Here is an 11,746-nt window from a genome sequence, read left to right as displayed (position 1 = left end):
CCCCACGCTCAGGTGTCCGGCTGGAGTGGCGCACCCTCATAGCGTGTGCCTGGGGCCTTCCAGCCCGCCAGACGATATCCCGCGGCCCCTCACACAGCCGGGGGCCCAGAGCGCCACCAGCACCCGGTATAAGCTTAGCCCCGCCTATTGGCCAATCAGCGGAGGCTGACAGCCCCTCTCCCAGGCTCTCATTGGCTATCGCGCAGGGCCAGGCCGCCCGCCCCCACCGCCCCGCCTCACAGCCCGTCACGCACCGAGCGCGCGGGCGCCCCCTATGAAATTATATACCCGGAGCCCCCGCCTACCGACCAATTGGTGGAGGCTGACGGCACGCTCCCGGGCTCTGATTGGCTGCCGGGCGGGAAGCCCTGCCCCGGACGGCGCGTTACGCAGCGCGGCGGTTGGCGGCGGCGGCCCGTCGGCGGAGTAGCGACGCGCTTGGGGACCGGGAGGTGCCGGGCGAGCCCGGTAAGTGTGCGGCTCCCCCGTCCCCCGCCTTGCTCCCCTCTCTGCCCCTGTGCTGCCCTCCGCCGTCCTCGGGCTAGGGCCGGAACCGGCTCGGTCGGGCGCCGCCAGCAGGCCCGGGGTGCGGCCCCCGCTGACAGGCCCGGCGGGCGCGGCCCGGTCCGGCCCAGCGGGCCTGGTCTGCTCTCAGAGCCGTCTCGCCTCACCTCGCCTCGCCTCACGGCCCGCGCCTCTGGCCCGCAGGTTGTGCGACCGCAGCATGTCGGAGGGCGAGTCCAAGCAGGTGCCGAGCGGCAGCTCCGACTCAAAGCCGGAGTCCGCGTCGTCTGGCCCGGGAATGACCTCAGTGTCTGCGCCGGTGACTTCCGCGGCGCCCCCTGAGGAGGAGGAGGAGGAGGAGAGCGAGGACGAGTCTGAGATCCTCGAGGAGTCGCCGTGTGGCCGCTGGCAGAAGCGGCGCGAGGAGGTCAGTGCCGGCGCCGGTGCCCCGGGCTGGACTGCCGGGCGGGGCGGGGGAGCCCTGGCCGAGCCGGGTGGGGCGCGGGACCCGGGCGGGCTCCTGTCCTGTCCTCCCCCGCCGGCTGTCCTCCTTCCACCTGTCCCCGGGTCGGCCTAGGTCGCAGTGGTGAGCGCCGGTCACGCTCGTGGGGCGGCAGAGAGGTGGATAGCTCTTCGCAAGCTGTGGGGCTGCCTTTACTCGGGCTCGGGAGCGTCGAAGCCAGAGCACAACCTGCTTTTCTCCCTGCACGTTCATTGTGCTGGAGGCCCTCTGTACGGATGGTGTCAGGGCCAGATGTTGCTGCTGTGCTGAGCAGGGAGTGTCTCCAGCACTCCTATGTGCATCTTGTTTTACAGATCTTTTGCTCTGGGAATAATGGAGGGCAATGACTAGATGGTTCTTGGTGTTAACTAAAGAGTGTGAAGTGAACAGTACCTGCTACAGAGCAGCCAGTTGCCCAGTCTCATCAGCTTTTGAATTATGCCTTGGTTTTGGTTTGCTTTGAAGCCTTCAATTAGGTTAAAGCATAGCCAGTTCATGCAGATTTGTTTCTTGGCTAGTCCAGTTTGCATCCACTTCTCAGTGTGTATACCAGAATTGTCCTGTATGAAGACACAAGTATTGTTTTGAACTTCTCCCTTTTTCCACTCTCTGCTGTGCCCTGTTTATCGTATAGGGGGCTGTCTCCACAAACTGGTTTCTGGCTCATGTTGGCTCAGTGAAACCTGCTCTGGCTGGGCAGGCTGTGTAGCTGTGGTAGTTGCTGAAAGACAGGAAATGTTAACTCCAATGCTGCGGTACAAGTGCTGATGTAGCTTTTCTCAGCCAAGTCAGGGCTGAGCATAGAGGTTTGTCTGCTTTATGCATTATTGTACACACAGGGTAGTTCAAACTCTGGTGGTGGTGAAAGAGTCATTTATCCTGATGTAAATTTGGAGGTCAAAGTAAGGTCAAGGATTCCCCACAGTTCCTTACCTTTGCTTGTTTGAAAGCTCTCTTGGTTTTGTTAACATAAGCCAAATCCTAGCATGGTGTAGTAAGAATATGCCTTTTCTGGTGAAGCTGTAGGGTTTGGGTTGCAATGGGGAGGGCATCTGTATGAAGCTTTAAGTCTGTCTTCCACAACATATTCCTTATGATAACTTGAAGTGCTTTTTCCTGTGTTCTGTGCTGGATTGGCACACATTAGGGAACAAACCTGATCTTCAGTTTGTGTAGTTTTTTCAGTGTTTTTTTATACCCAATCATTTTGACACAGAAGGATAAATTTACTTCCAGGCTTTTATGTACTCTCCTACATAAATGTAAGATTTGGTAGGTTCTAGTATTTTCTTTGGATTTCAGTTTCCCCATCTGCAGACAAATTAAGGCCCAAACACAAGAAGTTCCTTAAAATTTCGGCGTGCCTAAATCACTCTCTTCTAGCTTGAGAACAAGAGTGGCTGGTTGGTTTGAAGGCAAGCCACCTCTATATGTTAGACACATGAGCTTTGTTCCACCTTACAGACAGAAGAATGACTGGTGAAGGCTGCAAAATGAATTGTTGTCTGGCCTGGGGTAAACTCAGGGCCTCGATTCTCCAGCCTTCATCCGTCAAGGTTGCCCCACCTCCCCACAGGAAGCGCTGATTTGGTGCTGACTGATAGCAGCTGCAGTTGGCTGTGTGTGGGCCCTGTGTCTCGTGTGTGAAAAAACAGGCTTCTAGTGATCCTACAGTTAAATTCTGTTTTGCCTCTTAATTACGCATGTAAATTTGTGGCTTGATTAGACCCAGGCTTGTGGAGTGGCATTCATTCACTTTAACCATATGACATCATACTTCTTTTGCTGTCTTCAGCTTTTGGGCTGATCTGTTCCCTGGAGTAAAGTCTCCCACCACAGATACTCTGGCATGAAATTTATTTTGGAATAACAGCTTTACTTTCTGAGCATCCCAGAATAGCAGAGTAAAGTGTCTCTCATGCTGGCGTGGTGTCCCTGTAAAGGGCTGTTAGCGAGACTGCTCAGCCACACTGGTTATTCCGGTCAGTGCAGCTGTGTAGACAGGCTCTTACTCGCAACCCCTCGGCAGGGTGGAGGTGTTACTCCATGGGAAAGGATGTGCCACCCCCTCCCCCGGTGATGCAATCCTGATTTTTTTTATCTCAGCAATATCTCCTCTGGATGCTGAATTAGGCGGTCACCTTGGAGGCAATTTAATGTGATAATCTGGAGAGGAAACAGCATGCGTGATCGCAGGCAGAGCAAGACTCTGCACTACGTGTGGTCTGGTAACCCCAGATGTTACATTCTTTGCTTCTTCCTTTGAGTCGCGTACTTGTATGTACATTTGGAAGTGTAATAACCTCATTTAAAAAAAATTATTAATGGCTGTAGAGTCTTTGTAGTCACCCTCCTAGAACAGAGGTGACGTTGCACAGAGGCTGGGCGGAGGGGCCCCCTGTGGCTCCGAGGGAGCAGGCTGTCTCTGTGAACGGGAAGGGCGTAAGCGCTCAGGCCATTTACCGTAAATTAGCAGATTTCAGCAGAATAAGCCGCAGCGTGAATCCTGAGCACGCCTGCCGCCCGCCAGTGCCGCCGCGGCAGGTTATGGGCACAAAATGGTCGAGGGGCGGCAGAAAGGTGGCCGTGCCGGTCCTGCTGCCTCCGAGGCGCTTCTCCGCCCGGGGGAAGCCGTGCCCCCGCCCCCCGAGCGCCCCAGCGCAGAGCGCGCCCCGCCGCCGGCCCCGCCGGGGCTGGGAAGGCAACGGCAGCGGCGCCGGGGGCGGGGCGGGGCGGCTCCCCGAAGGACGGCTGCTCCAGCCAGTGGCAGAGGGCGGCAAGCGTTACATCACCAGCTCCAGCTCCCATAGGCTGCTCGCCGCCTTGGCCACGCCCAGCGACGCCCTCGTGCCGCGGCGGCTCCGGCGGTGCTCGGCTCCGGGCCGTGGCGCGGTGCCGGTGCTGGCCCGGGGGCAGGGGAGCGGGCGCGGGGGGAAGCGCAGCTCTGCCGGAGCATTCGAGCGGGCGCTTCCGGAGCGCCGCCTCCGCCGTGCGGGGCTGCCGCCCGGAGCCCCGCTGCTTGCTCCGTCTTTGTTCCGCTGCAGTGATCCGAGTCACATGGGGGCTCGGCAGGCCCAGCCGGTGCCCGGGTTCTCCAGTACACGGGGCGTGCGCCAGGGCATCGGCCTGAGTGTGCTTGGGTCCAGGCTAAGCTAGCAAGGCAGCAGAGGCTATCCTGGGAGTGCGGAGGGAGAAAAAAGTTTCGGTTGTTAGTGGGGTTGCGAATTACTTGCTTGTATTTTAGCTAGCGGCCTAGGCTAAACTATATCATCTAATATAACTTAAAATATATTGGTTTACAAGGGAAAAATAATGCCGGGCACAAGTCTAAACTAGGAGAGGAGTGGCTGGAGAGCAGCCCAGCAGCAAGGGATGTGGGGGTGCTGGTGGGCAGCAGGCTCAACAGGCGCCAGCTGTGTGCCCTGGCAGCCAAGAGGGCAAACCGTACCCTGGGGTGCCTCACACCCAGTATAACCCGCTGGTGGGGTGCCTCACACTCAGTATAACCCGCTGGTCAGAGAGGGGACTGTCCCGCTATATTCAGTGGTGGTGCAGCCTCACCTGGAGTACTGTGCACGGTGCTGGGCCCCACCACTTGAGAAGGCTGTGAAGGTCCCTGCGTGCGTCCAGAGGAGGGCACCGAAGCTGGGTCTGGGAGGCACGTCCTGTGAGGAGCGGCTGAGGGCTCTGGGTTTGTCGCGTTTGGAGAGGAGGAGGCTGAGGGGTGACCTCCTTGCTCTCTGCAGCTTCCTGAGGAGGGGACGTGGAGGGGGAGGTGCTGATGTCCCTGGCATCCAGGGACAGGACAGTGGTTCAAAGCTGCACCAGGGGAGGTTCAGACTTGACGTGAGGAAGGATTTTTTTTACTGGGAGGGTGGTCAAACCCTGGAACAGGCTTGCTGGAGAGGTGGTCGATACCCCAAGCCCATCAGTGTTGAAGAGGCGTTTGGACAATGCCCTTAATAACATGCTTTAATTTGTGGTCAGGCTGTTGGACCAGATGAGCCTTGTAGGTCCCTTCCAAGTGAACTGTGATTCTGTTCGATTCTGTTCGATTCTGTTCGATTCTGTTCGATTCTGTTCGATTCTGTTCGATTCTGTTCGATTCTGTTCGATTCTGTTCGATTCTGTTCGATTCTGTTCGATTCTTGCTTAAACCTCAAATGTAAAAAAGGGTTGTGTTGGTTCATTGGTTGTAATTTTTCGTAGAGACAGGAAACTTCTATGGTGTAAAGTGTGTAACTGCTGTGGAAGTTGAGTAGTGTTTTAAAATCAGATGCTACTGTGAAATTTTTAACTAAGAACCCGTTTTAACTGATACAGAACACTTACCTTCCCCAAAGTTCTCTTCTTTGTAGAACATTTAATCAATAGTGCATATGGTAATGCTTTGATATACCTTAAGGGTGAAGTTGCTGCCAGAGTGAGATGGCTGGGAGCGGGAGGGTAGAGGGTAAATGTGGCTTGTCCCATAGGATACTTATTTTCTGTTCATTAAACAACTTATACAACAGAACACTTAGTATTGCTCTCCTCTTTCCTGCACTGTATAACCAAGGTGTTTTCAGGCATCTCTCCCGTCCTTAAGTGCCACAGGGACCCTGACAATGCTGTTGCTGCTGTGTATATGTTGCAAGTGTGGGTCTCCTGGTGTGTTGCAAACCATATTGCTTTCCTGCCTGAGCTGAATCCCTCTCTGCAATTGTAATCACGTACCTGGTTGCTCTCTTAACATATTCAAAGGTGAGGCTTTAGCCTCTACAAGGAGCTGAAGACAAACTTTTGACAGGGGAATCTTGTCTTATGATAGAGAGGTGTAGAGAAAGGGCTCACTGCTTTACGTTAGGGGAATCACAGGAGGGAGAGACTGAGGCTGACTGGCTCTCCAACCTTGTGCTTTCCTTGGTCCCGTTTGGCTTTTCTCTCTGACAAAAACCTCTTTTTCTGTTGTCCCTATATGACACTCCATTTTCTTCTTTCGGTCAGCATGTATGCATAATTTATTTTTCTTGGGTTGTACAAATATTTTCAGAATTATCTGCCATGTCTGCTAGGAATAGAAACTTCTTAAAAGATGGATTGCAGCGACACGCTTGCAGTTCGTTTTTAGACTCATGCCGCTGGCTGATACTAAACCTGAAATGGAGAGCTTGGACTCAGTGCCTACTGTTCCTGAGAGCTACATGGATCATACAGAAAAGTGGCCCAAACATAATTGTAGGAAAACTTGTGCTCTGCTGCAGCAGAATCTTTCTTAATTTTCAGCGCAGTATTACTGTGTTGGGTTTGGCAAGCTTATGTTAGTGGGAGGGACTTAACCATTCACAGACTTAGATGGTCCTACAGTTTGTCATGTGTCTAATAGCTATCTATTGACAGGATTTCTTTCTATGCCTTTTTTGGGTAGGAAAACACTGTGTGATTGCATAAGCCAACACTTTTTGTTATAAATACTTCGTTGTCATCTTTGTAACATGTTTAGTAAATAACCCATTTAGTGCCATTGAATGAATCTGTATCATATTGTGGGTGTGGGAACAAGTAGGTTCCCTTTTAGGTATGTGTATGAGCATGTCTGTCATGGTTAAGAGATAAAAGGACCAAGCAGACTTGGGTATGCTAGGCGTCCTCTTCTGCAGGCTCCTTGTGAGGTGTAGTCAGTTGTAGTACAGCTCTTGCCAAAGGCTGCTTCGTTCCCTGATACAGAAGACTTTGCAAGGATGTGAAGCCTGGCACGTAGAGGGGAAAAGAGAGATAATGGGAGAAAGGGTACTAGTCTCTGCTTAAATACCTTTGCCCTTTGCCTGAGGATACCTCAGGCCGCTCAAGATTAGCAGGAGAACCTTGTACCATTCTTGCAGTCCTGCTTGCATTCAGTCCCTTGTCTGGGAACTTGCCCAAGTGCTGACTTGCTCAGTCCTGTGCGGACGGGAGACTTAAGGGTTGTGCTTCTTTCCTAGAGATTCTGAAGTCTTGTGGGTGATTTCCGGGGTGGCTGAAAGGTGATGGTTGAGTTCTTGCTCACCATCGACAACGTTCCTTGAGAAAGAAATGACCTTGTGGTTGTCTGATTGTGTCCCGTGCTTGATGTGTTGCTAACCTTTTTGTAAGCTCAGCTGCTGGGACACTTTTGGTCTGGTTTCGGTTGGGATAGAGGTAATTTTCTTCCTAGTAGCTGGTACAGTGCTGTGTTTTGGATTTAGTATGAGAATAATGCTGATGGTTTAGTTGTTGTTAAGTAGTTTTTACACTAGTCAAGGACTTTTTGGCTTCTCATGCCCTGCTGACAAGAAGCTGGGAGGGGGCACAGCCAGGATAGCTGACCCAAACTGGCCCAAGGGATAGTCCATACCATGTGATGTCATGCTCAGTATATAAACTGGGGGGAGTTGGCTGGGGGGCAGCGACCGCTGCTCAGGGCCTGGCTGGGTGTCAGTTGGCGGGTGGTGAAGAATTGCATTGTACATCGCTTACTTTGTATGTTCTACTATTATTATTATTTTCCCTTCCTTTTCTATTCTACTAAACTGTCTTTATCTCAACCCACAAATTCTACTTTTTCCCCCCCTGATTCTCTCTCCCATCCCACTGGAGCAGGGGGAGTGAGCAAATGGCTGTGTGGTGTTTAGCTGCTAGCTGGGTTAAACCACATCAGCTTTCCATGTTATGCCCCCACTTCAGTGGCTGCTGAGATTGAGAGGTTCTCTTTTGCCTCATCCCTGGGGAAAAAAGTCTTGTATAGAAGTGTGTCTGTCTGTGCATACAGTGGTTGCTATGTTAATTCTTATCTTCCTATCTCTAGTATTTTCCACTGTGAGATAAACTAGATGCAGTGTGCAGTCCTTCATAGCTTCCTTTATCCTATCTTAGTCTGCATGTTACAGTAATGAAGTTCCATGTGGACCTGGGTTTCAGGTCAGGTGCAGAACTTGAGGACCAGTGTTTGAGGCAGCATGCACTGCGCCTGTGGGTATGTCCGAGTTCAGTGTTCAGTCTTGCTGTTCTTCATTGTATACCGTTGCTGGAAGTTCAGAAGGTTACTGTAGGCTGCACTACTGTCTTTACTGCACTGCCATTAGTTTGCTTCTTATTTTCTCAGGAAAGACCTTGCTGTCACTCGGATAGGTGGTTCCCAGCCGTTCAGGGGCTGTTGATGGCTAGGTGGTGGGGCATTATAGCTGAATTCTAGTGCTCGGGCTAACATGCGCTCTTGATCCACGCCCGTGCTATGAAATGTTAAGGAAAGAGCTGTGGTTTACGGTGAGCTGAGCCCAGAAACACATGAAATGCATTTTACCTCTTTGTTGTCTTTTCACTCCTAGTGGGAATCTTAGTTTCTTGAATAATTTTTCATCAGGAGCTGATTGATGACTTTTGTACCTCTGGAATTACATTTCTTCAAGGAGGGAGAGTGCAGGGTTCTTGGAGAGAAAATGCCAATAGATCGGGTGTATGGATTCTGTGATGCTTGAGTCTGATTTCTTAGCTGCTGTTGTGACTGGAAAGAAACTTGCTGAGGCAGTAAAAGATAAGCACCAGTCTTTTTTTTTTCCTATCACACATCTGAATTTCTGTATGTGGGAATGTGAGGCATTGTTCCTTGGGAAGGTGGCGTTTGAGATGCTCTGAGCTTTGGATTCTGCTGCTGGAGAGAGGATGGGTTGCAGAGATTCTCAAAGCAAACTAGTGCTAGGAGGGCTGCCAGCTTTTTGACAGGCTTTGGCAATGGACCTGTGTGTTTTGTTTTTTTTTTCCAGCTGGTGGAGAAAACTAATGCTGTGCTGTAGTTTTTATGATTTTACTTGACCATCGGGAAGATACTCGAAAGAGGGAGTACGTGCAGCCTTTTAACACTTATATTGGCTCATCTGGGGGCTTCCTGGAAGGAATGAACCCTTGATGTGCTTGAATGAGATGGGGGGCACTGCAAGATGAAGAGGGAATTGAGCCTTTGTCTTGGGCCTCTTGTCTGCGCACCCGTTATGTTCTTGCTTATTGACTGTAACAGACAGCTGGCAGCTCGCTTAGTGCCGCCCCAGCCAGCATCGCTTCTCAGCCTTTATGCTGCCTCAGTGGGGAAGCAGGCGCAGCCAGAGCAGCTGCCTGCTGCTTTTCTAGCTTTACTGGGTGGTTAGAGGTGCTAGTTACACTCCAGCTGCCTGTGACCGAGGGGTGGGGTTTGCTCTGCGTTCTTGACAGAGTTGTTCTAAAAATAACGTGGTCCATGTAGCTTACTAGCAGCACCAGCGTGTTCCCCTTGTCAGACCTCTGTCTCTTTAGACCTGCATTGGGAGGCCCAGGGGAAGCGATCACAATGTCATGGTTGGTGCTGTTTGGTGGGGGTCAGATGTTATAGCCAGGCTTACGCTTGGGAGGGAACTTACTGCTGGGCCAGTGGAGGTGAGAGGCTGCTTGCTGTCTCTGACTCCAGGTCCTGCCTGCAGCGAGGCTGTGTGGAAGTGCTGAGGCACAGTGAAAGCATGGCCGGCCACAAATAGGCTAGCACAAATGGGAGCATGGTGCTTCTCTGAGCATCCCGTGTTAACACAGGTCACATGAATAACCCTATCCTGTTTCTAAGGATCAGTGCTCAGGGAAAATCCCGTGTCATGGGTGTCTCTAGTGCCTGTCTCCTAGGCCCTCTGTCTCTGCAAAATCTGGCCTCAAGACCTTTTGTCCTAACTCTGGCTAGTCTGGCTGCAGTTCGCTAGCAGATCTGTGTGCTCGGGTGAGCACATACACAGAGAGTGAAGAGGACGCTTGCACAGAAGATAGTTTGAAAAACAATTTAATAAAAAGACAGTTCAGGTGGTAGTGATCAGGCACGGGACTTGGCTAGTGGCTTATCTTGATTCTTCTCTTTCCACACTTTTGGCCCTTCCTTCAAAAGTCCCATGAATATTGTACCCAAATCCTCTTGTTTGATCCCAAAATTGCCCACCTCCAACATCCTATTTTGAGTCCTATATTCCTTTACGCAGCGTCTCCAGCTGGCTTGCGTAATATTGCTGAAGGGGTGTCTCCTGTTGAATTGCCTAGGTGGGTTTTCCCAATAGGGACAATGAGTTAATCACTCTCCTCTGTGGCCTTGGGGGTCCTCGGTTCAGTGTTTCATCTATCGTGCATTAGGCTGTCTGGGTTCCCCATCTGGTTCTTCTGATCACTGATGTGGTTCTTGCTTCTACTTTGAAAAGCCCTTACCCAGATACCTTTCCACAGCAGTTTGATGAAACTTTGTTGGCCTGTTACTTCAGGGAGACTTCAGCAGCTCTGTCTGGAGTTGAGTGAACAACTGTTACAGTGCACAAGGAGGAAGAATGCAACTGTAAAAAATGCAATTACAACAGTAGTAAGAATAAAGAGAAAATGTGTAATTACAATACTGCTGGAATTCTGCTCTAGCTTTTTTATGGTTAGGTGGCAGAGCCAGAGCTTCTGCTGTTAAACCACCAAGTAAGAAAGTGAACAGAAGAATGGAAAAAAGACTAAGGTGTTTTGCTGTGACAGTCTCACAATAATTGGGAGTTGAGAAAATTTGAGCCAGCTAGTGTATGTGGACTGTTGTATTTAGTAGTTAAATATGCATGTTTCAGCTAGTTTAATTTCAACTTGCAGTCATTTTTACTTCTGATATATATCCCATGGTAGTCAGCTTTACAGTTTAATATTTTTATATATATATGCTAGGATCAAGTGCTTCTTTATCTTTCTTTTCAAAATATGATGTTTGATCACTTAATTGGCTGCTTTCTTGCTCTTGTATTATCAGAAATGTGAAATAATTACTTTCTAGTTGTATTCTGTGTGCCATAAGAGATTTTTACAAGCGTATTCAAGATTTGTGCTAACAGCAGTATACCAATTTTTATGGCATTTTCTATTCGTTTCCTTGTAATTCCTAATACTGATCTTTTAACACCTCCTAAGACTAAGGGATTTTTTTGTGAGTTATCTGCAGTGATTTGAAGATCTCTCTACCAAGTGAAAGTGTCACAGAATAACAGGATGGGCTAGCACAGAATGAAAGTGGCTAACTTGGAGTTTATCCTGTGTTTTTTCTCCTCTTTGGTGTTTTGTATTACTGGCACTCATCTGAGCTTACTGCCCCTGGGTTCAGTACTGAGAACTTCCTGAACCTCCCAGTCAGTTCATATCCCTGAGGACAGTCCGAAATATAACTACCTGTTGATGTCCTTGGTGTTGTATGTTTGATGAGGGTGTTGATAATCGTAGAATCACAGAATCATTAAAGTTGGAAAAGACCTCCGGGATCATCAAGTCCAACTCCCAACCCAACACCCCCAGGCCTCCTAAACCATGTCCCCCAGTGCCACGTCTGCACGGTGTTTGAACCCCCCCAGGGACGGTGACTCCCCCACCTCTCTGGGCAGCCTGTGCCAGGGCCTGACCGCTCTGGCAAGGAAGGCATTTTCCCTCATATCCAACCTAAACCTCCCCTGACGCAGCTTGGGGTCGGTTCCTCTCGTCCTGTCACTGGTGACTTGGGAGCAGAGACCAACCCCCCCCTCACTCCAGCCCCTCTCAGGCAGTTGTAGAGAATGGTACAGGAGTGATAGTAGTACAGTAGATCTAGAGGTACTGGTGAGTTACCATAACCTTCCTAATGGCCTTCTATCAGAATGGTTTTTTTTTGGTGGGATATTGGTTTTTTTCCTCCTCCCTTACTTATTTTGCTGTGCTGTTCCTGTTTCCCTTTGGGAGTTAGGGATGAGGAATTTA

General features: G+C 50.5%; 1 protein-coding gene across 2 annotated transcripts in view; it reads left to right on the top strand.

Annotated features, from left to right (window-relative positions):
* Positions 1-358: 358 nt before the first annotated feature.
* Positions 359-11,746, top strand: part of NRBP1 (nuclear receptor binding protein 1) — a 44,190-nt gene continuing 32,802 nt past the window's right edge. For both annotated transcript variants that reach the window (XM_075086297.1, XM_075086296.1), the window contains exons 1-2: positions 359-468; positions 709-931. In XM_075086297.1, the coding sequence (XP_074942398.1) occupies positions 725-931 (207 nt within the window). In that variant the 5' untranslated portion in view covers positions 359-468; positions 709-724. The remainder of the gene's footprint in view (positions 469-708; positions 932-11,746) is intronic.

Source organism: Phalacrocorax aristotelis, chromosome 3, assembly GCF_949628215.1.
Source record: "Phalacrocorax aristotelis chromosome 3, bGulAri2.1, whole genome shotgun sequence".
Classification (NCBI taxonomy): Eukaryota; Metazoa; Chordata; class Aves; order Suliformes; family Phalacrocoracidae; genus Phalacrocorax; species Phalacrocorax aristotelis.
This window is presented reverse-complemented; position numbering and strand designations above follow the sequence as displayed.